This window comes from Oncorhynchus nerka, linkage group LG23 (genome assembly GCF_034236695.1).
Source record: "Oncorhynchus nerka isolate Pitt River linkage group LG23, Oner_Uvic_2.0, whole genome shotgun sequence".
NCBI classification, from domain to species: domain Eukaryota; kingdom Metazoa; phylum Chordata; class Actinopteri; order Salmoniformes; family Salmonidae; genus Oncorhynchus; species Oncorhynchus nerka.
Genome location: NC_088418.1, coordinates 27308381 through 27330483, shown reverse-complemented (window position 1 = coordinate 27330483; position 22103 = coordinate 27308381). Strand labels below are relative to the sequence as shown.

General features: G+C 42.9%; 1 protein-coding gene across 1 annotated transcript in view; it reads right to left on the bottom strand.

Moving 5' to 3' along the window:
• Positions 1-21810, bottom strand: part of LOC115106631 (rho-related GTP-binding protein RhoN-like) — a 77017-nt gene extending 55207 nt beyond the window's left edge. The window contains exons 1-2 of the mRNA XM_029629547.2: positions 21486-21810; positions 20937-21024 (exon numbers count right to left, since the gene is read on the bottom strand). Of these exons, the coding sequence (XP_029485407.1) occupies positions 20937-21024; positions 21486-21587 (190 nt within the window). The 5' untranslated portion in view covers positions 21588-21810. The remainder of the gene's footprint in view (positions 1-20936; positions 21025-21485) is intronic.
• Between the last annotated feature and the right edge of the window lie 293 nt (positions 21811-22103).

The following is a 22103-nucleotide window of genomic DNA, read 5'->3' as shown; positions in this document are numbered from 1 at the left end:
ACAGAAAAAACAACCCAATTCACAAATACTGACTTATAAACCACTATGACATTGGTAAAATTAAACAAAACAAAAATATATATATGGCAAGACTTCAAAATGGTTGTCTAGCAATGATCAACAATCAATTTGACAGAGCTTGAAGAATTGTTTTATAATAATGGGGAAACATCGTACAATCGAGGTGTACAAAACTCTGAGAGGCTAACCCAGAAAGACTCACAGCTGTAATTGCTGCCAAAGGGGATTATAACATGTATTGACTTAGGGGTGTGAATACTTATGTAAGTGAGATATTTCTGTATTTTATTTTCAATAAATGTGTTAATGTCTAAAAAGATGTTTTCACATTGTCATTATGGGGTATTTTGTGTAGATGGGTGAGAGCAAAATACACTGCTCAAAAAAATAAAGGGAACACTTTAACAACACAATGTAACTCCAAGTCAATCACACTTCTGTGAAATCAACTGTCCACTTAGGAAGCAACACTGATTGACAATACATTTCACATGCTGTTGTGCAAATGGAATAGACAACAGGTGGAAATGATAGGCAATTAGCAAGACACCCCAATAAAGGAGTGGTTGTGCAGGTGGGGACCACAGACCACTTCTCAGTTCCTATGCTTCCTGGCTGATGTTTTGGTCACTTTTGAATGCTGGCGGTGCTTTCACTCTAGTGGTAACATGAGACGGAGTCTACAACCCACACAAGTGGCTCAGGTAGTGCAGCTCATCCAGGATGGCACATCAATGCGAGATGTGGCAAAAAGGTTTGCTGTGTCTGTCAGCGTAGTGTCCAGAGCATGGAGGCGCTACCAGGAGACAGGCCAGTACATCAGGAGACGTGGAGGAGACCGTAGGAGGGCAACAACCCAGCAGCAGGACCGCTACCTCCGCCTTTGTGCAAGGAGGAGCACTGCCAGAGCCCTGCAAAATGACCTCCAGCAGGCCACAAATGTGCATGTGTCTGCTCAAACGGTCAGAAACAGACTCTATGAGGGCCCGACGTCCACAGGTGGGGGTTGTGCTTACAGCCCAACACCGTGCAGGACGTTTGGCATTTGTCAGAGAACACCAAGATTGGCAAATTCGCCACTGGCGCCCTGTGCTCTTCACAGATGAAAGCAGGTTCACAATGAGCACGTGACAGTCTGGAGACGCCGTGGAGAACGTTCTGCTGCCTGCAACATCCTCCAGCATGACCGGTTTGGCAGTGGGTCAGTCATGGTGTGGGGTGGCATTTCTTTGGGGGGCCGCACAGCCCTCCATGTGTTCGTCAGAGGTAGCCTGACTGCCATTAGGTACCGAGATGAGATCCTCAGACCCCTTGTGAGACCATATGCTGGTGCGGTTGGCCCTGGGTTCCTCCTAATGCAAGACAATGCTAGACCTCATGTGGCTGGAGTGTGTCAGCAGTTCCTGCAAGAGGAAGACATTGATGCTATGGACTGGCCCGCCCGTTCCCCAGACCTGAATCCAATTGAGCACATCTGGGACATCATGTCTCGCTCCATCCACCAACGCCACATTGCACCACAGACTGTCCAGGAGTTGGCGGATGCTTTAGTCCAGGTCTGGGAGGAGATCCCTCAGGAGACCATCCGCCACCTCATCAGGAGCATGCCCAGGCGTTGTAGGGAGGTCATACAGGCACGTGGAGGCCACACACACTACTGAGCCTCATTTTGACTTGTTTTAAGGACATTACATCAATGTTGGATCAGCCTGTAGTGTGGTTTTCCACTTTAATTTTGAGTGTGACTCCAAATCCAGACCATGGGTTGATAAATTTGATTTCCATTGATCATTTTTGTGTGATTTTGTTGTCAGCACATTCAACTATGTAAAGAAAAAAGTATTTAATATGAATATTTCATTCATTCAGATCTAGGATGTGTTATTTTAGTGTTCCCTTTTATTTTTTGAGCAGTGTATATTTAATCCATTTTGAATTCAGGCTGTAACACAACAAAATGTGAATTAAGTCAAGTGGTATGAATACATTCTGAAGGCACTGTATCTGCACATATCTGACGTAGCAAAATATTTTCAGGGACACTTTTGGCTTGTGAGTGCTACTTTCAGAACTACTGGCAAAAAAGTATGCAAAAGTACAGAAGAATCATTTGTTAAAAAAAAATTTTCTCTGAAAAATCTATTTGATCAATTAAATAATGTTTCTTATTCATTTACAACACAACAGTACAACAACAACTCAAAATACCCAAAAATGACTTTAAACATACGTTTTAAATGCAATATATTTTTATTACTATTCTAAAGAAATTCAATTCAATTACAAACAGAAAAAATAAGTCTTCATAGGTGGCAGTCTCCATGTGATCTCATTTGGAGATTCAATATCTGCTGCTTTTATTCAAAGTCACTTGGTTTAAGAAGTAGCCCTCGGTCTTAATCGATACAAACCTCAGTGAGCCCGGAATGTGTGTAGCAGGGCTTCTCGGTTGCCTCGTAGTTGAATGCCTCAGCATTGTCGGATACAACTTCGGCTAGCTTGGTGTCGAATGTGTTTAATGCCACCTGGATGGTAGGCTCAGAGTCAGGCACAAGAAAGTTCTCTGGGATGCTAGACAGAGGCGGCTCACACTCTCTCAGGCTGACGGCACTCTTTCCGGGTCTCTTTTCCGATTCAGATTTGTCCTCGGTGGAGATTGACTCCTTTGACTTGTGCAACTCTTTTGCCGAATCGTCAGAAATGTGGGCACACTGTGGTGTGGATGATGCCTGTTTCAAACCAAAGCGTGAAGATATGCTCTCCCGAACTCTGGACACCAGTGTCTGTGGTTCATCGGTGGCTGGTTGTCTTTTCTTCAGCCTGGCAGCGGCCATAGCATCAGATCTCCTTCTAGCCTCCTTGGAGATTCTCACAGCATCATAGAGAACTACTATTATGATGAAGCCATAGAAAAAGAGCCCCAAAATCAGGTTCACCTTCACAAGTGGCTCGGAGTAAGAAGGGTCGGTCAATATGTTGACTCTGGGTTTGATCTTCAGGGTGCTCTTCTGAGCATTTGAAGCTGGAGCCTGAACATTTTCTTTGAAGACGTCATCGTCACCATGTAATGCTGTTTGCTTGTAAGCCAGTAGATAAGGAATAGGTTTCTCTACAATCTTCTGGGGACTTTAGCTTTACCTTGGAAAGTATCATCTTTCATCCTCTGAGGTTGTTCCAGCATCTGGTCCACTTGCACCATTTTGGTCAGTTTTGCAGCATTGGGGATGTCCTGAACAGGGTGGTCCTTCACTGGCATCAAAGGCTTGTGCTCTGGAACATAAATCAGGGGCTCTGAGGGGTCCTTGGCATTTTTGGAGGAATATCCTTTAGTCAACTGGCCCACATTACCTGGAGAAGAATCGTCTTTCACCCGTAAACTCTCAAGTTGTTCCAGCAATGTCTTAAAATGTGTCTCTTTGGTAGCGTCGGGGTTGTTCAGAACAGGGTGGTCCTTCACTGGCATCAAAGTCGTCTGGTCCGAAGACGAAGAAGACAACACATTTGTAGCAGCAGGCGATAGGAGACAGAAAATAACAGCCAAAAATAACATCTTCATGTTGCACAGCCCACCTTTCTGGGCGAGCTGTGCCATTTTGATGAAAGAAATCGTCTTTCAAAAGTAGGCAGTACAAATTGCAAGTCAAACTACTAACTGGTCAGCTGAGCTTTGTAAAAGTGATTTGGGTTTACTGTTCACTGTCAAAGATACATAAGATATGGACCCAACATGATGTAATAGAGGAGTCGATTATGACATCACGAGTTCCAGAATGTTGACAGTGGACAATCAACAACTCTGTAACCTGCTCTTCATTTTATTCATTCATTCAGATAATTCATTAATCTCTTTGGAGACATTTGGCAATTTGTTTGACGTGCAGTCCCTGTCCCTTAACGGCTTTCTCCGACAACTTTGGCAAATGCCCCTATGACCTACAGCTCCTCGTATACTACCAGATCATGATATCTACGCTGGTGCTTGCGATGACCCAGCTAATTATGAGCTTTCTGACCAGGGAGTGAGACACTTTTGGGCCTTCCTCATGGCCCGCACCACCCCCCTTGGAAACCAAATGTTTAAAAACAAGCTCTGATACTTTGGTCACTAAGAAAGTATTTTTTAAACCTCTCGCTCTAGCTGGATGCATCAATGTCTGGTTCATACATGCATAATCTGAGAGAAGAATGACTGTTTTACCTCAATTAGCCACGAAATCCCTAGTTTGAAAGCGACTGTTTTCTTGAAGCTGTGCCACGCCATTTTCCTTACATTTACCTCCACATTTACTTCCATGTATGCCAGCTCCCTAGCATTTAGAATTCTAGCCAATGAACTTCAGCCCCTCACATTTGAGTAACAGCTAGCAAGAGGCCTGCCCAACATTATCCAATGAGTTTGCAGGGCTAACAGCTCAGAGGACACAGCAGAGAGAGCGAGCGAGCGAGAGAGAGAAATTACTCGGTGCACATACAGTGCTTTCAGAAAGTATTCACACCCCTTGACTTTTGCCACATTTTGTTGTGTTACAGCCTGAATTTAAAATGGATTAAATTGAGATTGTGTCACTGACCTATACACAATAATGTCAAAAGTGAAATTCAGTTTTTGACATTTTACAAATGAATTTCAAATGAAATGTCTTCAGTCAATAAGTATTCCATGCCTTTGCTATGGCAAGCCTAAATAAGTTCAGGAGTAAAGTTTGCTTAACAAGCCATATAATAAGTTCATTGGACTCTGTTTGCAATAATAATGTTTAACATGATTTTTGAATTACTACCTCATCTCTGTACCCTACACATACAATTATCTGTAAGGTCCCTCAGTCAAGCATTGAATTTCAAACACGGATTCAACCACAAAGACCAGGGAGGTTTTCCAATGCCTCACAAAGAAGGGCACCTATTGGTAGATAGGTAAACATAGAAAAAGCAGACATTGAATATCCCTTTGAGCATGGTGACGTTATTAATGACACTTTAGATGGTGTATCAATACACCGTCACTACAAAATACAGGCGTCCTTCCTAACTCAGTTGCTGAAGAACAGTGGTGGAAAAAGTACTGAAAAGTCATACTTGAGTAAAAGTAAAGATACCCTAATAGAAAATTACTCAAGTAAAACTGAAAGTCACCCAGTAAAATACTACATGAACAAAAGTCTAAAAGTATTTGGTTTTAAATGTACTTAAGTATCAAAAGTAAATGGAATTGCTCAAATGTACTTAAGTATCAAAAGTAAAAGTATGAATAATTTCAAATTCCTTATTATGCAAACCAGACAGCACAATTAATTGTTTTATTTACGGATAGCCAGGAGCACACTACAACACTGACATTAATTTACAAAAAAAGCATTTGTGTTTAGTAAGTCCGCTCGATCAGAGGAAGTAGGGATGACCAGGGATGTTCTCTTGATAAGTGCGTGAATTGGACCATTTTCCTAACAAAATGTAAGAAGTACTTTTGGGTGTCAGGGAAAATGTATGGAGTAAAATGTACATTATTTTCTTTAGGAATGTAGTGAAGTAAAAGTAAACGTTGTCAAAAATATGAGTAGTAAAGTACAGATACCCACAAAAACGACTTAAGTAGTACTTTAAAGCATTTTTATTGAACTACTTTACCCCACTGCTGGAGAGGAAGTAAACCGCTCAGGGATTTCACTATGAGGCCAATGGTGACTTTAAAACAGTTAGAGTTGAATGGCTGTGATGGAATATTGATCAACAACATTGTAGTTACTCCACAATACTAACCTAATTGACAGAGTGAAAAGAAGGAAGACAGTACAGAATAAAACATATTCCAAAACATGCATCCTGTTTGCAACAAGGCACTAAACTAATACTGCAAAAAATGTGGCAAAGCAATTAACTTTTTGTCCTTAATACAAGCATTATATTTGGGGCAAATCCAATACAGCATATTACTGAGTACCACGCTCCATATTTTCAAGCATAGTGGTGGTTGCATCATGTTATGGGTATGCTTGTAATGGTTAAGGACTGGGGAGTTTTTCAGGATAAAAAAGAAAGGGAATGGAGCTAAGCACAGGCAAAATCCTAGAAGAAAACCTGGTTCCGTTAGACACTGGGAGATTAAATTCACCTTTTAGCAGGACAATAACCTACAACACAAGGCCAAATCTATACTGGAGTTGCTTATGTAACAATTGCTAAACACTATGGGCTACTGTATGTTTAAGCTTAAACTCTATTGGACCAGTTAGGTTCGCTACTGGCGCAGTAGGGAGAAATGAAAACCCCACAACTGAATAATTTAGGAAAAGAATGTCGGCTTGTATTTTGTAAATAAAAATACTTACAAAACAATGAATCACCTTGAGGAAATATTGATATGTGAAATGTGTAGAATGAGCTCAATATGAATGAAATACATCAAAAGACTTAGATATCGGCCATATACAGTGGGGCAAAAAAGTATTTAGTCAGCCACCAGTTGTGCATGTTCTCCCACTTAAAAAGATGAGAGCGGCCTGTAATTTTCATCATAGGTACACTTCAACTATGACAGACAAAATGAGAGGGAAAAATCCAGAAAATCACATTGTAGGATTTTTATGAATTTATTTGCAAATTATGGTGGAAAATAAGTATTTGGTCAATAACAAAAGTTTATCTCAATACTTTGTTATATACCCTTTGTTGACAATGACAGAGGTCAAACGTTTTCTGTAAGTCTTCACAAGGTTTTCACACACTGTTGCTGGTGTTTTGGCCCATTCCTCCATGCAGATCTCCTCTAGAGCAGTGATGTTTTGGGGCTGTTGCTGGGCAACACGGACTTTCAACTCCCTCCAAAGATTTTCTATGGGGTTGAGATCTGGAGACTGGCTAGGCCACTCCAGGACCTTGAAATGCTTCTTACGAAGCCCCTCCTTCGTTGCCCGGGCGGTGTGTTTGGGATCTTTGTCATGCTGAAAGACCCAGCCACGTTTCATCTTCAATGCCCTTGCTGATGGAAGGAGTTTTTCACTCAAAATCTCACGATACATGGTCCCATTCATTCTTTCCATTACACGGATCAGTCGTCCTGGTCCCTTTGCAGAAAAACAGCCCCAAAGCATGATGTTTCCACCCCGTGCTTCACAGTAGGTATGGTGTTCTTTGGATGCAACTCAGCATTCTTTGTCCTCCAAACACAACTTGTTGAGTTTTTACCAAAAAGTTATATTTTGGTTTCATTTGACCATATGACATTCTCCCAATCTTCTTCTGGATCATCCAAATGCTCTCTAGCAAACTTCAGACGGGCCTGGACATGTACTGGCTTAAGCAGGGGGTCACGTCGGGCACTGCAGGATTTGAGTCCCTGGCGGTGTAGTGTGCTACTGATGGTAGGCTTTGTTACTTTGGTCCCAGCTCTCTGCAGGTCATTCACTAGGTCCCCCCGTGTGGTCCTGGGATTTCTGCTCACCGTTCTTGTGATCATTTTGACCCCACGGGGTGAGATCTTGCGTGGAGCCCCAGATCGAGGGAGATTATCAGTGGTCTTGTATGTCTTCCATTTCCTAATAATTGCTCCCACAGTTGATTTCTTCAAACCAAGCTGCTTACCTATTGCAGATTCAGTCTTCCCAGCCTGGTGCAGGTCTACAATTTTGTTTCTGGTGTCCTTTGACAGCTCTTTGGTCTTGGCCATAGTGGAGTTTAGAGTGTGACTGTTTGAGGTTGTGGACAGGTGTCTTTTATACTGATAACAAGTTCAAACAGGTGCCATTAATACAGGTAACGAGTGGAGGACAGAGGAGCCTCTTAAAGAAGAAGTTACAGGTCTGTGAGAGCCAGAAATCTTGCTTGTTTGTAGGTGACCAAATACTTATTTTCCACCATAATTTGCAAATAAATTCATTAAAAATCCTACAATGTGATTTTCTGGATTTTTTCCTCATTTTGTCTGTCATAGTTGAAGTGTACCTATGATGAAAATTACAGGCCTCTCTCATCTTTTTAAGTGGGAGAACTTGCACAATTGGTGGCTGACTAAATACTTTTTGCCCCACTGTATCCTGCTTATAGTTTAATAGGGTGCACCCAACTCTATCTTAATCTGAGGGTCTCTCAGATTTCAATGGTCAAAGTTCAATAGCAATAGAATAAACATGAATCCACAGAAAAACACAACCCAATTCACAAATACTGACTTATAAACCACTATGACATTGGTAAAATTAAACAAAACAAAATATATATATATGGCAAGACTTCAAAATGGTTGTCTAGCAATGATCAACAATCAATTTGACAGAGCTTGAAGAATTGTTTTATAATAATGGGGAAACATCGTACAATCGAGGTGTACAAAACTCTGAGAGGCTAACCCAGAAAGACTCACAGCTGTAATTGCTGCCAAAGGGGATTATAACATGTATTGACTTAGGGGTGTGAATACTTATGTAAGTGAGATATTTCTGTATTTTATTTTCAATAAATGTGTTAATGTCTAAAAAGATGTTTTCACATTGTCATTATGGGGTATTTTGTGTAGATGGGTGAGAGCAAAATACACTGCTCAAAAAAATAAAGGGAACACTTTAACAACACAATGTAACTCCAAGTCAATCACACTTCTGTGAAATCAACTGTCCACTTAGGAAGCAACACTGATTGACAATACATTTCACATGCTGTTGTGCAAATGGAATAGACAACAGGTGGAAATGATAGGCAATTAGCAAGACACCCCAATAAAGGAGTGGTTGTGCAGGTGGGGACCACAGACCACTTCTCAGTTCCTATGCTTCTTGGCTGATGTTTTGGTCACTTTTGAATGCTGACGGTGCTTTCACTCTAGTGGTAGCATGAGACGGAGTCTACAACCCACACAAGTGGCTCAGGTAGTGCAGCTCATCCAGGATGGCACATCAATGCGAGATGTGGCAAAAAGGTTTGCTGTGTCTGTCAGCGTAGTGTCCAGAGCATGGAGCGCTACCAGGAGACAGGCCAGTACATCAGGAGACGTGGAGGAGACCGTAGGAGGGCAACAACCCAGCAGCAGGACCGCTACCTCCGCCTTTGTGCAAGGAGGAGCACTGCCAGAGCCCTGCAAAATGACCTCCAGCAGGCCACAAATGTGCATGTGTCTGCTCAAACGGTCAGAAACAGACTCTATGAGGGCCCGACGTCCACAGGTGGGGGTTGTGCTTACAGCCCAACACCGTGCAGGACGTTTGGCATTTGCCAGAGAACACCAAGATTGGCAAATTCGCCACTGGCGCCCTGTGCTCTTCACAGATGAAAGCAGGTTCACACTGAGCACGTGACAGTCTGGAGACGCCGTGGAGAACGTTCTGCTGCCTGCAACATCCTCCAGCATGACCGGTTTGGCAGTGGGTCAGTCATGGTGTGGGGTGGCATTTCTTTGGGGGGCCGCACAGCCCTCCATGTGCTCGTCAGAGGTAGCCTGACTGCCATTAGGTACCGAGATGAGATCCTCAGACCCCTTGTGAGACCATATGCTGGTGCGGTTGGCCCTGGGTTCCTCCTAATGCAAGACAATGCTAGACCTCATGTGGCTGGAGTGTGTCAGCAGTTCGTGCAAGAGGAAGACATTGATGCTATGGACTGGCCCGCCCGTTCCCCAGACCTGAATCCAATTGAGCACATCTGGGACATCATGTCTCGCTCCATCCACCAACGCCACATTGCACCACAGACTGTCCAGGAGTTGGCGGATGCTTTAGTCCAGGTCTGGGAGGAGATCCCTCAGGAGACCATCCGCCACCTCATCAGGAGCATGCCCAGGCGTTGTAGGGAGGTCATACAGGCACGTGGAGGCCACACACACTACTGAGCCTCATTTTGACTTGTTTTAAGGACATTACATCAATGTTGGATCAGCCTGTAGTGTGGTTTTCCACTTTAATTTTGAGTGTGACTCCAAATCCAGACCATGGGTTGATAAATTTGATTTCCATTGATCATTTTTGTGTGATTTTGTTGTCAGCACATTCAACTATGTAAAGAAAAAAGTATTTAATATGAATATTTCATTCATTCAGATCTAGGATGTGTTATTTTAGTGTTCCCTTTTATTTTTTGAGCAGTGTATATTTAATCCATTTTGAATTCAGGCTGTAACACAACAAAATGTGAATTAAGTCAAGTGGTATGAATACATTCTGAAGGCACTGTATCTGCACATATCTGACGTAGCAAAATATTTTCAGGGACACTTTTGGCTTGTGAGTGCTACTTTCAGAACTACTGGCAAAAAAAGTATGCAAAAGTACAGAAGAATCATTTGTTAAAAAAAAATTTTCTCTGAAAAATCTATTTGATCAATTAAATAATGTTTCTTATTCATTTACAACACAACAGTACAACAACAACTCAAAATACCCAAAAATGACTTTAAACATACGTTTTAAATGCAATATATTTTTATTACTATTCTAAAGAAATTCAATTCAATTACAAACAGAAAAAATAAGTCTTCATAGGTGGCAGTCTCCATGTGATCTCATTTGGAGATTCAATATCTGCTGCTTTTATTCAAAGTCACTTGGTTTAAGAAGTAGCCCTCGGTCTTAATCGATACAAACCTCAGTGAGCCCGGAATGTGTGTAGCAGGGCTTCTCGGTTGCCTCGTAGTTGAATGCCTCAGCATTGTCGGATACAACTTCGGCTAGCTTGGTGTCGAATGGGTTTAATGCCACCTGGATGGTAGGCTCAGAGTCAGGCACAAGAAAGTTCTCTGGGATGCTAGACAGGCGGCTCACACTCTCTCAGGCTGACGGCACTCTTTCCGGGTCTCTTTTCCGATTCAGATTTGTCCTCGGTGGAGATTGACTCCTTTGACTTGTGCAACTCTTTTGCCGAATCGTCAGAAATGTGGGCACACTGTGGTGTGGATGATGCCTGTTTCAAACCAAAGCGTGAAGATATGCTCTCCCGAACTCTGGACACCAGTGTCTGTGGTTCATCGGTGGCTGGTTGTCTTTTCTTCAGCCTGGCAGCGGCCATAGCATCAGATCTCCTTCTAGCCTCCTTGGAGATTCTCACAGCATCATAGAGAACTACTATTATGATGAAGCCATAGAAAAAGAGCCCCAAAATCAGGTTCACCTTCACAAGTGGCTCGGAGTAAGAAGGGTCGGTCAATATGTTGACTCTGGGTTTGATCTTCAGGGTGCTCTTCTGAGCATTTGAAGCTGGAGCCTGAACATTTTCTTTGAAGACGTCATCATCACCATGTAATGCTGTTTGCTTGTAAGCCAGTAGATAAGGAATAGGTTTCTCTACAATCTTCTGGGGGACTTTAGCTTTACCTTGGAAAGTATCATCTTTCATCCTCTGAGGTTGTTCCAGCATCTGGTCCACTTGCACCATTTTGGTCAGTTTTGCAGCATTGGGGATGTCCTGAACAGGGTGGTCCTTCACTGGCATCAAAGGCTTGTGCTCTGGAACATAAATCAGGGGCTCTGAGGGGTCCTTGGAATTTTTGGAGGAATATCCTTTAGTCAACTGGCCCACATTACCTGGAGAAGAATCGTCTTTCACCCGTAAACTCTCAAGTTGTTCCAGCAATGTCTTAAAATGTGTCTCTTTGGTAGCGTCGGGGTTGTTCAGAACAGGGTGGTCCTTCACTGGCATCAAAGTCGTCTGGTCCGAAGACGAAGAAGACAACACATTTGTAGCAGCAGGCGATAGGAGACAGAAAATAACAGCCAAAAATAACATCTTCATGTTGCACAGCCCACCTTTCTGGGCGAGCTGTGCCATTTTGATGAAAGAAATCGTCTTTCAAAAGTAGGCAGTACAAATTGCAAGTCAAACTACTAACTGGTCAGCTGAGCTTTGTAAAAGTGATTTGGGTTTACTGTTCACTGTCAAAGATACATAAGATATGGACCCAACATGATGTAATAGAGGAGTCGATTATGACATCACGAGTTCCAGAATGTTGACAGTGGACAGTCAACAATTCTGCTCTTCATTGTATTTATTCAGTCATAATTTATGAATTCATTTATTTCTATGGATACATGTTGCAAACTGTCCCTTACTGGTTTTAATACCAAAAAAATTTGTGAGCATAGATGTGAGCATCATGGATGCAATGGTGACCCATCATTCAGGGCAGGTGGTGCAGAGCCACACCTGTTTAGCTAGAAAATGTATTGAGCCAATAAAGCTGCATACAAACTTGGTCTCTTTTTTTGCTTTCTTGAGTGACACAGCTCCAAAATGTAGGTGTTTCAGCCTAGCTCAGTGCTTTCTGTGGTGGTGGGGTGGCCAGTGGAAAATAAGGTGCGTAGGGGTTGGTAATGTTCTCTAGTTGCCCTGTGATTGGCTCAGTGTTCTGTCACTCATGGGAATACTATGTCACTGCAAAATCTACGGGGAGAGGTAGAAAATCCGAGCCCCTTGGGTGCTGCCATAGAGTTACATTAGAAGTGCCCATCCAAAAAGGCTCAAAGTCATTGGCCACTGATAAAATTATGTCGAAATCGCGTTATATCTACCGTAGCTTTGATTGGACTTATCATGTCAACATCATGCTTTCAAACTCTTAGCAAGCAAGCTAGTTGAATCAAGTTGACAATCTACTGGCAAATCCCTTTCAATCCTTGTCATATGAAGATAAATTATAAACAGATAAAACATTATTGGATATAAACATTACACAACAAGTTGGAAATCGCAAATTCAACCATGAGTGGTTTAGAAGGAATCGGTGGCTAACTGCAAGCATTGCAAAGCAATCACTAGCCTGCTATTCAGTGGAGTGGGTGTGTGGTCCAAGTCTGGGTTTAAGGGTCTCTTTTCCAAGCTTAAAAGGATAAACATTCAACATTGGCCATGCTGTCAATCCAGCATGTCTGCTCACTCACTCAAAACAACTGGAAACACAGAACTGGGAAATCTCAGACTTCAGTGAGTTCAAAACAACTGGGAACTCTGACAGAAATGAGCTCTGACTGGGAAAATACGCTTTGAACAGTCATCCAACTCGGAATTGCAAGTCGGGAACTCGGAACTCTGAACTGAAGATCACTGACATCATGATTCGACCTTGTTTTTCCCAGTTGTCTTGAAAGCACCATAAATCCTGAGAATGCCAGACTTTGATGACAAAAATTTGATAACAAAATTTGCCCACGAAGGACCGCCGCGCCACCTTCCTGTTCAAGTGAGCACAGCACAAGGTGAGTCCAAAAATGTCTTGTATGGTGCTGCATAAATGATGTAAAATGCCAGGGAGATATGTATACTGTCACTAAGAAAGTAATACTAAGTTTATGTTGTGTAGTAAGCTGTTACTAGCTCATGTGCCTCACCCTAATAATTTGGTCCCTTTTCCCCTCAATTAGCCGAGTGGTTAGAGTGTTGGACTAGTAACCGAAAGGTTGCAAGATCGAATTCCCGAGCTGACGAGGTAAAAATCTGTCGTTCTGCTCCTGAACAAGGCAGTTAACCCACTGTTCCTAGGCCGTCATTGAAAATAAGAATGTGTTCTTGACTGACTTGCCTAGTTAAATAAAGGTCAAATAAAAAAATGATATAGCCTACTGTGATCTTGGTGTTGCACATGTAGCCTATAGCCTGTTTTAGAGAAATGTCATCATTGAATATTGTAAGAGCTTTCATTGTCTGCTTTACATGCTCCCTTTATTTATCCTGCGGGTCTAACTTGAGAGCAGGCACCGCAAGTACAGGCACCACTGCGCTCCGACAGTCAGCCGGCTGTGGATTGATCTCAATGAGGACACGTCGTTGAGCAACATGACATGATATAGTTTTCTCTCTATTGTTCAGGTAATCACAATTATGATTTTTTTTTTCCCTCCACTTGAGCGATACAAAGGTTTTCACCCGCCGTTGCTGTTTTCCGTCGTTCTATTGAATTGAAGAAGGGAAGAAAAAAAAACGTGATATCCAGCTGATACAGTTTACAGCTGCTAAGACATCATGTCACAAAGGCCCTACTCTGGGAAGTGTCGGTAGACATAAAGGCAGAGGGCTGAAAGGTTCGATCGAGATACGGTGGCACTCTGCATAAGTGCGGCTTTAGCGTGGCAGGTTCCATCAACGCTGTTTGCAACTACTGCAAGAGAGTACGCGGCGCTTGTACAAGGCGCCGCTTGTGAAATCAAATGTGTTCACCTCGCTATGTAGAGCTTTAAATAAATACCCTCCACTACGTCCCGAGTCCGACGGTCATACAGTATAGAGGTGATTCACACTGAACACAGGAAAGAGGAACTTTGAAACGGGGACACTTCATTTCCAGTTGGGCAACATCGTGGAAGACGTGGGGTCGCTCCCCACTCAATAATGGTTGGCTATTGTGAGGAAAGACTGGTGCGGTCATAGCAAATGTCTTGAATTATAAATGAGGGATAGAATTGGCTTAGGGGGTAGATGAATGGATCCTTGCATGACCCTCTTTGGCGTGTGTGTGTGTGTGTGTGTGTGTGTGTGTGTGTGTGTTCTAAGAATGGGTTACTGAACAGTCTGAGGTCTGTCAGTGAAAGCAAGTGAGTTTGGAGGAGATGGATGCGTTTCCCATGGGGGTGAGGCGGAGAAGCATCTAGGCCATTGATTTTCAATGTTCCCTGTGCTTTTAATGGGCACCATGACCAGGAGTAGATCAAGCCAACCAGACACACACCCACTCACACCGACTACATAGCCTTTTGAGGTTCATTTGTTGCTTTTAACTCGAACTACTCTCGCTCACTTTTAGACATGAGCATGAACCCGAGCTAGGTGTCCCTCTCTCTCTCTCTTCCTCTCTCTGTCTCTCATCTCATCTGGGCTGGCTTTCAAGGAGCCAACATCTGATAGAGGTCATAAAATCTCCTCATTAATTAACCACCTGCTGTGCCAATACCAGAGTGGGACTCCATTTCAGTCTGAGAGAATTGCAACAGGGAGCGTGGAGAGGGTGAGATCTATACTATATACTGTGTGGTTGTGTAAGGATGGGTGTAAGGATCAGGGCTCTAGATAAGTTTCACTGAGCTGAGAGCTGAGATCAAACCTGTGCCAAAGTCTTCCTGAGCAGGAAGTTGCCTGAGGGACAGACTTCAGGTGCACCTCTCTGTCGAGTTCCTTCTTGGTGTTACGCTGTTTTGTGTGTATATGACACTGCAGGTTGAGCAGGTTTCTCTGGACTCTTACCTTGCACACGGTTGACTTTGAAGCAGGCGTTTGATGCATTGGGTTTGGCCTAGAGCAGACCTATACAGGCCTGAAACTCCACAGCGCTGCTACTACTTTTCATCTTTTGAATATTTCCCTCTACAGGGACGGATTCAGACCTGGGACAGCCCGGTTAGTGGACTCTCTGAATAATGAATGGCATTAACCAATACATCAACTACAAGACCTTGACGGTCAGATTTGAATACCCTGGCCTAGACTGAGAACAGCTAAAAGCTAGAGCTAACACTTAGAAAAAAGAGATGTAAGCCTAGCATTGTGCTAGTACATCCTGTACCTCTTCTGATACTTAAACTTATTTAATTATTCTGGTATTGTATACTGTTATTTTACATTTACATTTACATTTAAGTCATTTAGCAGACGCTCTTATCCAGAGCGACTTACAAATTGGTGCGTTCACCTTAAGACATCCAGTGGAACAGCCACTTTACAATAGTGCATCTAAATCTTTTAAGGGGGGGGGGGGGGGGTGAGAAGGATTACTTTATCCTATCCTAGGTATTCCTGAAAGATTTTGGGACATCTGATGAGAAACAAACTGATGATTTGAATTCTATGTGCCACTTTTGAAATATAACGAACACTGGAGTGTAACCAGAATTAGGATAAAATCCCTGAGCCTCCCTCCCAAAACAACAACAACACACACACACACACTCTATCTCAATCCCATCCAAATCCCCCCACTCATTCATTAGTTCATCCGCCTGGGTTTTTTTTATGTGTTGCTCTTTTGTCACACTGCATAAACAGATTATGTTGAGCCTTATATGGCTGATGTGGCGTGATAGAGAGAGTGTGGATCAGCCATCTCTGCTATCTACACCGCTGTGAGGATAGAGGATCAAGAGGGGAGAGGGGTTAGCGGAGATGCTAGGCTAATCAAGCGCAATGATCATAAGAGGCATTAGCGCGACAGAGTGGGAGTCCTGACCTTGTTTTGACTGAGCGAGAGGAGAGAGGGGGAGATAAAATAATAATAATAATAATAATTGAGCGAGAAACCAATCAGGCGGTGGGAAAAAGAATAGGACGAAGGGTGAGAGCGCATGAGTGCAATCAAAAGAGGAGTGACAGCGAAGGGGCGAGAGGGAGTAGGTAATGAAAAAGAGGGTGGGTGGGTGGGAGAGAGAGAGGGAGGGAGAGACAGGGGGCAAGTGTTTGGTCACTGAGCGAGCGTGGGGATAAGTGTATGGTTAATTACTGCCACTCTGTTTCTGTCAGCAAGCAGGCGACTAGCTCGGGCTCCAGTGGAATGGGTCTCCTTCACGTCCCACCCCTTAGTCTCTCTGCTTGACTTCTCTTCTCCTCCTCTCATCTGTCTTCACTTAGTCGCCGTCCTCCTCTCCACTCTTCTCCTCTCTGCTCCTCCTCCACTCTAAATTCTCCTCCACTTGTCCTCTCCTCGATTTCTCCTCCTCTCCTCGGTCTTCACACCACCTCACCTGCCATCAGTTTCTCCCCCTCCTCTTCTTTGTCTACACTCCTCCTCTTCCTCCTCTACTCTATTCCCTCACTCCACTAGTCCCCGCCCTATCAGCCACACCCAGCAGCTGCCTCTCCGGCTAATGAGCTGTGAGAGGGAGGAAAGGGGGGGGTGAGTGAGTGGAAGAGACAATGAGAGAGAGCGAGAGCAGGACAGGGTGAGCTATCCTCCTGTAGTTAATTCATTCTCCTCGACCTCAGTCATTGTTAACACTCACTGGTTTGGTTCATCTACTCACCTGCTGCCATGCAAAGCTAACACATTACTGTGCCAGGCTAGCACATCCATCCATTTACATACACACATACATGGCTGTCTGTCTCTCACACTCATACACACACACATACAAAACAAATAATATATTGCATAACAAATTCAGCCATGAGTGAAGGGATAGAAATGAACACTCCTGAGTATTGCAGGTAGCATGTCTATACCTCACACGGTCACACACACAAACATTATTTCACAAATCCTGTTTATCTTTCAAATCCTATTGTTATGATACCTAACAACACACGCACAAAGAGGCAAAGCACTTCCGGGCAGAAAATAGCAGAAACAGTGCTCCGCGCACACTCCACACACACGCATGCACACAAACACTGCCCCGTCTACACGCGCCAAGTCACTAACCCTCATTTAGCCAGTTAGCAACAAAAGGTCCCGTGCCAGGGGACTTATGCTATTGTAATGTGAGTGGGAGCAAATACACCTGTCCAATGAGATATACCCAGATTAGAACCTGCCTCTTCCCGAACAGTCTATGTATACAACTAATAGGAGGCTGGGTAGGGTCAGAAGTGGGTCATATAGTACCGTCCTTCTATATAGCTGGGAGAAAGCCACTTAGCCACATCTACTTTCACCAAGTCTACCTCTAATCTGTTAGCCATTGATTTGTTTAGTATAGGCGGCTCCCTAGGAAAGAAGAAATGTCTGGAGTTGCCAGGGCCACCTTCTGAGGTTGTGTTTCAAACCAATTGAGGACATTTTCTTTTAGGCTTGGGGCAAGTATAGCTTCAGTATAGGGTCGCTGGTAGGAGAAAACACTGAGACAGTCGTCTGAGATGGCTAGAATTCCTTATTGACGCCGTCCATCAACGCGACTTGTTATCCACAACAGTGTTCCAAAAGCCAGGCGAATAGCTCCTGGGTGGTTGAAATGGGTGTTGTTGAAATGCACTTAGACATTTCAGCAACACCCACTTCAGTGAGCTCTCGAACCGCATCTTAACAACACCCATTACCACCAAGCAGTATTTAAACAAGCACACAGGTTTCTTGGTCTCACGGCTTTAGCTGGTCTGTCTTCATTGTCGTCACTCGAAGGAGTGTGACAACATGTTCAGAGGCATTGTTGTTACGTTAGAGGAAGAATGTGGGACAGTCACGGGGCCCTATTGCCACGTTCACATGCTAGTCGGAACTTTCTATTTCCTGGTTGTGATGTTGGAAATACGACTTTGCTTCGTTCGTGTGCTTTTTGGTCAGAACAATTCTTCAACCAATATGATTTTAGCTAGCTTGATAAGCTTGCTAACATTGATCTGACTTGGATGGTCATCCAAGCTAACTAATCTAGGGCGAGAGAATGTTTTTGTTACCTGTCTTTTAATGAGAAACTCGTTTTAATTCAATCAGATAAGTGTGTAACTGTTGCCAAATAATGACATTAACACATATTGCTAAGAATGGGACAGTAGGGTGACTGCTCTAGCTGGTCTCGAACTCAGGCCACAAGCACCAATGACAAACAACCTAACCACTGTCCCAATAAGGGATATCTCCAGGGTATGTGCTTATTGGGCCAGTATAGTTAGGCCCTGTCCAGAAGAAACCCGAACCCCTCCTCCCTCGGCACTTGTGTAGATCTGAAACAACTTGATAAGTGTAAGAAATAGGGTGAATACACTTTGAAGTAAATCTCAGCTCTGTTAAAAGTACACTCAAGAAAATTAACTGAACAAAAATATCAATTGAACACGTAAAGTGATGGACCCATGTCTCATGAGCTGGAGAGAAAAAATCCCAGAAATGTTCCATACGCACAAAAAGCGTATTTCTCTCAAGTTTTGTGCACTAATTTGTTTACATCCCTGTTAGTGAGCTTTTCTCCTTTGCCAAGATAATCCATCCACCTGACAGGTGTGACACATCAAGAAGCTGATTAAACAGCATGATAATTACACAGGTGCACCTTGTGCTGTGGACAATAAAAGGCCACTTTAAAATGTGCAGTTTTGTCACACAACACAATGCCACAAATGTCTCAAGTTGAGGGGGCGTGCAATTGGCATGCTGACTGCAAGAATGTCCATCAGAGCTGTTGCCTGATAATTTAATGTTAATTTCTCTACCATAAGCTGCCTCCAACGTCATTTTAGAGAATTTGGCAGTACTTCCAACCGGCCTCACAACCATAGACCATATGTAACCACACCAGCCCAGGACCTCCACATCCAACTTCTTCACCTGCAGGATCGTCTGAGGGGTGGGTGTGCTGATGAGTATTTCTGTCTGTAATAAAGCCCTTTTGTTTGGGAAAGCTAATTCTGATTCGCTGGGCCTGGCTCCCCAGTGGGTGGGCCTATGCCTACCCATGGTTGCACCCCTGCCCATTCATGTGAAATCCATAGATTAGGGCCTAATGAATTTCTTTCAATTGACTGATTTCCTTATTTGAACTGTAACTCTGTAAACACTTTTAAATTGCTGCATGTTGCGTTTATTTTTTTGTTCAGTATATTTTATGGATCATAGTGATTCAGGACTATCATTAAAACAGGTTAAGATGCCCCACCAACATTAGACAACTATACAGAAAGCCATTAAATTGCTGAAATAAGTCAACAAAATCAATGATGAGCGAATAGTCAGATTAATAACTGATACCTTACACCGATAAGGTGTCAGATCAGAATATCGTGAACCAAGAGGCTGTGAGTCCAAATCCCAGGTGAGATCATGTTGAATAATAATTGCTGATTAATTGAACAAGCACAATGTAATCATGTATGTCAAAGTGTGTCAAATATGTCAATTGAAAACACTGTGTCTTAAAAGCACTGTGTGTGTGTGAGTATCGCTAACCTTGCCAACAGACAAAGAGCTATGAATGGAGGGCCTTGATTGGCTTCAGTAACGTGATGTGTGTTTTGGGGGGAGGCACAAATGTTTTTTCGCCACATTCCCATGAAACATGACTAGAACATCAATGTGCCCAGTTTTCTGTAGGTTAGGAGAATATTCCATCAACGTCCCGCCAAACATACACAGGGCATGCTTGCCATGTTCTCAGAATATAAGATATTCATGTTCTTGACACGTTTTATGGGAGTGTTGCAAGAAAATTAATTTGTCATGTTTTTGGAGGGTTAGGAGAATATTCCATCAATGTCCCACCAAACATACACAGAACATGGTTGCCATGTTCTCAGAAAATAATATATTAATATTCTAGTCATGTCTTCTCTTAACCTACAGAAAACTGGACACATTGATGTTTGTGCAACGTCCGCATGAAACGTGTCTGGAACATTAATATTTTCAGTCCCGAGAACATGGTAAACCGTTCTGGATAAATTATATTTTACATTAAGGGGATGGTCTCTTGGAAAAATGCCTTGCACATCATGGGAACATTCCTATGAAAACGTTAGTTAATGACCTAATGAGACTCTTAAGGGAACTTTCTCTAAAGTTGTGGGAACGTTTGTTGTTAGCTGGGATTCAAGTGAAACTTCCCATTGGGAACTAGGCGCTTCTGATAACTGATTGGACATGAAAGCCGCAATCCCTCAAAAAGACAGATTGGTGCAATACAATACCAGGTCAACTGCAGCAGGCCTAAAGGCTTGACATTCAATATGTACTCAACTGTCAAAAAGCAGGAATTAACAAGAAATGTCCAAGAAAGGTAGCCTCCCTTGAAAATATGTCATTTCTGTGCGTAGTTTTGTGTGCACAAAAACACAAATTGCTATGCATAATTTGTTGGGAAAATCCATCATTATTAATCCGAATAAATATAATTAATTTGAACAACTCTGGATTTTTCTGAATGCTCAAAACTGTCGCATCATTGCCAATTTCTGCACCTTGAACGGAGCCTAGCACACTAAAAGACCTGGCTCACTGTCCACATTACGTGTGCGAGTTGTGACATCTTCGATTCCAAGTGTCAACATTAATTTATTAAATTAGTCCCGCTTGAAGCCACAGTCCTTACCTGATGTGTCCCACATGTTCAGCTCAATCCTCTGTTTCTCGATCTCGAAACTCGCCGTGTAGTTCTCGAAGACAGTCGGGACATAATTCTGAAAATAAACATTTCAAATGGAAAAATGAAAACCTAAATCTGCCCAATGATGCAAAATGATACCATGTTCCATTCCCACTCATCTCGGCTGATAAAGTCTGTTTTAGGCTTATTCCTATATCACATGTAGGTTATGTGCATATGGCAGACACCATATTAATTCTGAGCCAAATCTAAGACACATGGCCAGCTAGAATGTATAGGGATAAGGCTAAATGTATGTCATTAAATGAAAAATATATGCCATAGATTTAGGCTATATACATTAGGCTATAGACAGGATCTAAAGCCTAAAAACTTTAGAATTATTAAATGTTTTAAAACATAGTTTATGGATTTGCCTGATGCGCGCTGATGCGCGCATGGTGCGAACGCTAAACGTATATTTGTATTTTATTTAAAATAATGATTTATTTATTACAATCGTACAAACGTCGTAATACAATCGCAATGACGTACCTCTGGATACGAGTCTTTGGCGAATACATGAAGTAATGCCGTTTTGCCACATTGCGTATCGCCGACCACCACGATTTTACAGCGGCTGCCCTTGCTCTCCATAGTGCCGTCTATTTGGTTATGATGCGTCGCCTTCTTTTCATTTAGCTACACTCCAGAATAGTCCCCAAGTCAAAGTGTAGAAAGTAGATACCGGTGAGATTTCCCTCCCTGTTTTCAGTTTTATTCCTCGCTGTGTGTGCCTTCCCGAAGCTTTGACTGTCAGACTCAGAACTGTAATAACTCTTTAGCGCGCCTGCATAGCCTACTCCACAATGTTCCTGCTTGCCACCGCTGGATGCTGACAGAGCGTGAGTTTGTATTTTCACTTTCCTCTTTTAGACCCGCCCATCAGCCACTAACAACCAATGAGAAGGTCTGAGGAGCTAAAGTTTATTTGCATGCCAACTGTTCGGGATAATGTCATAATCGTCCATCAACAACACCTTTGATCAAATCTGAAGAATAGTTTTGTCCCCCTCCTTTGTGAAATAAATCCCCCCCTTTACAAGAACACATACCCCTATCTCTCTCTCTCTCTCAGACACAAACACACACTTATCTCTCTCACCCATCTCT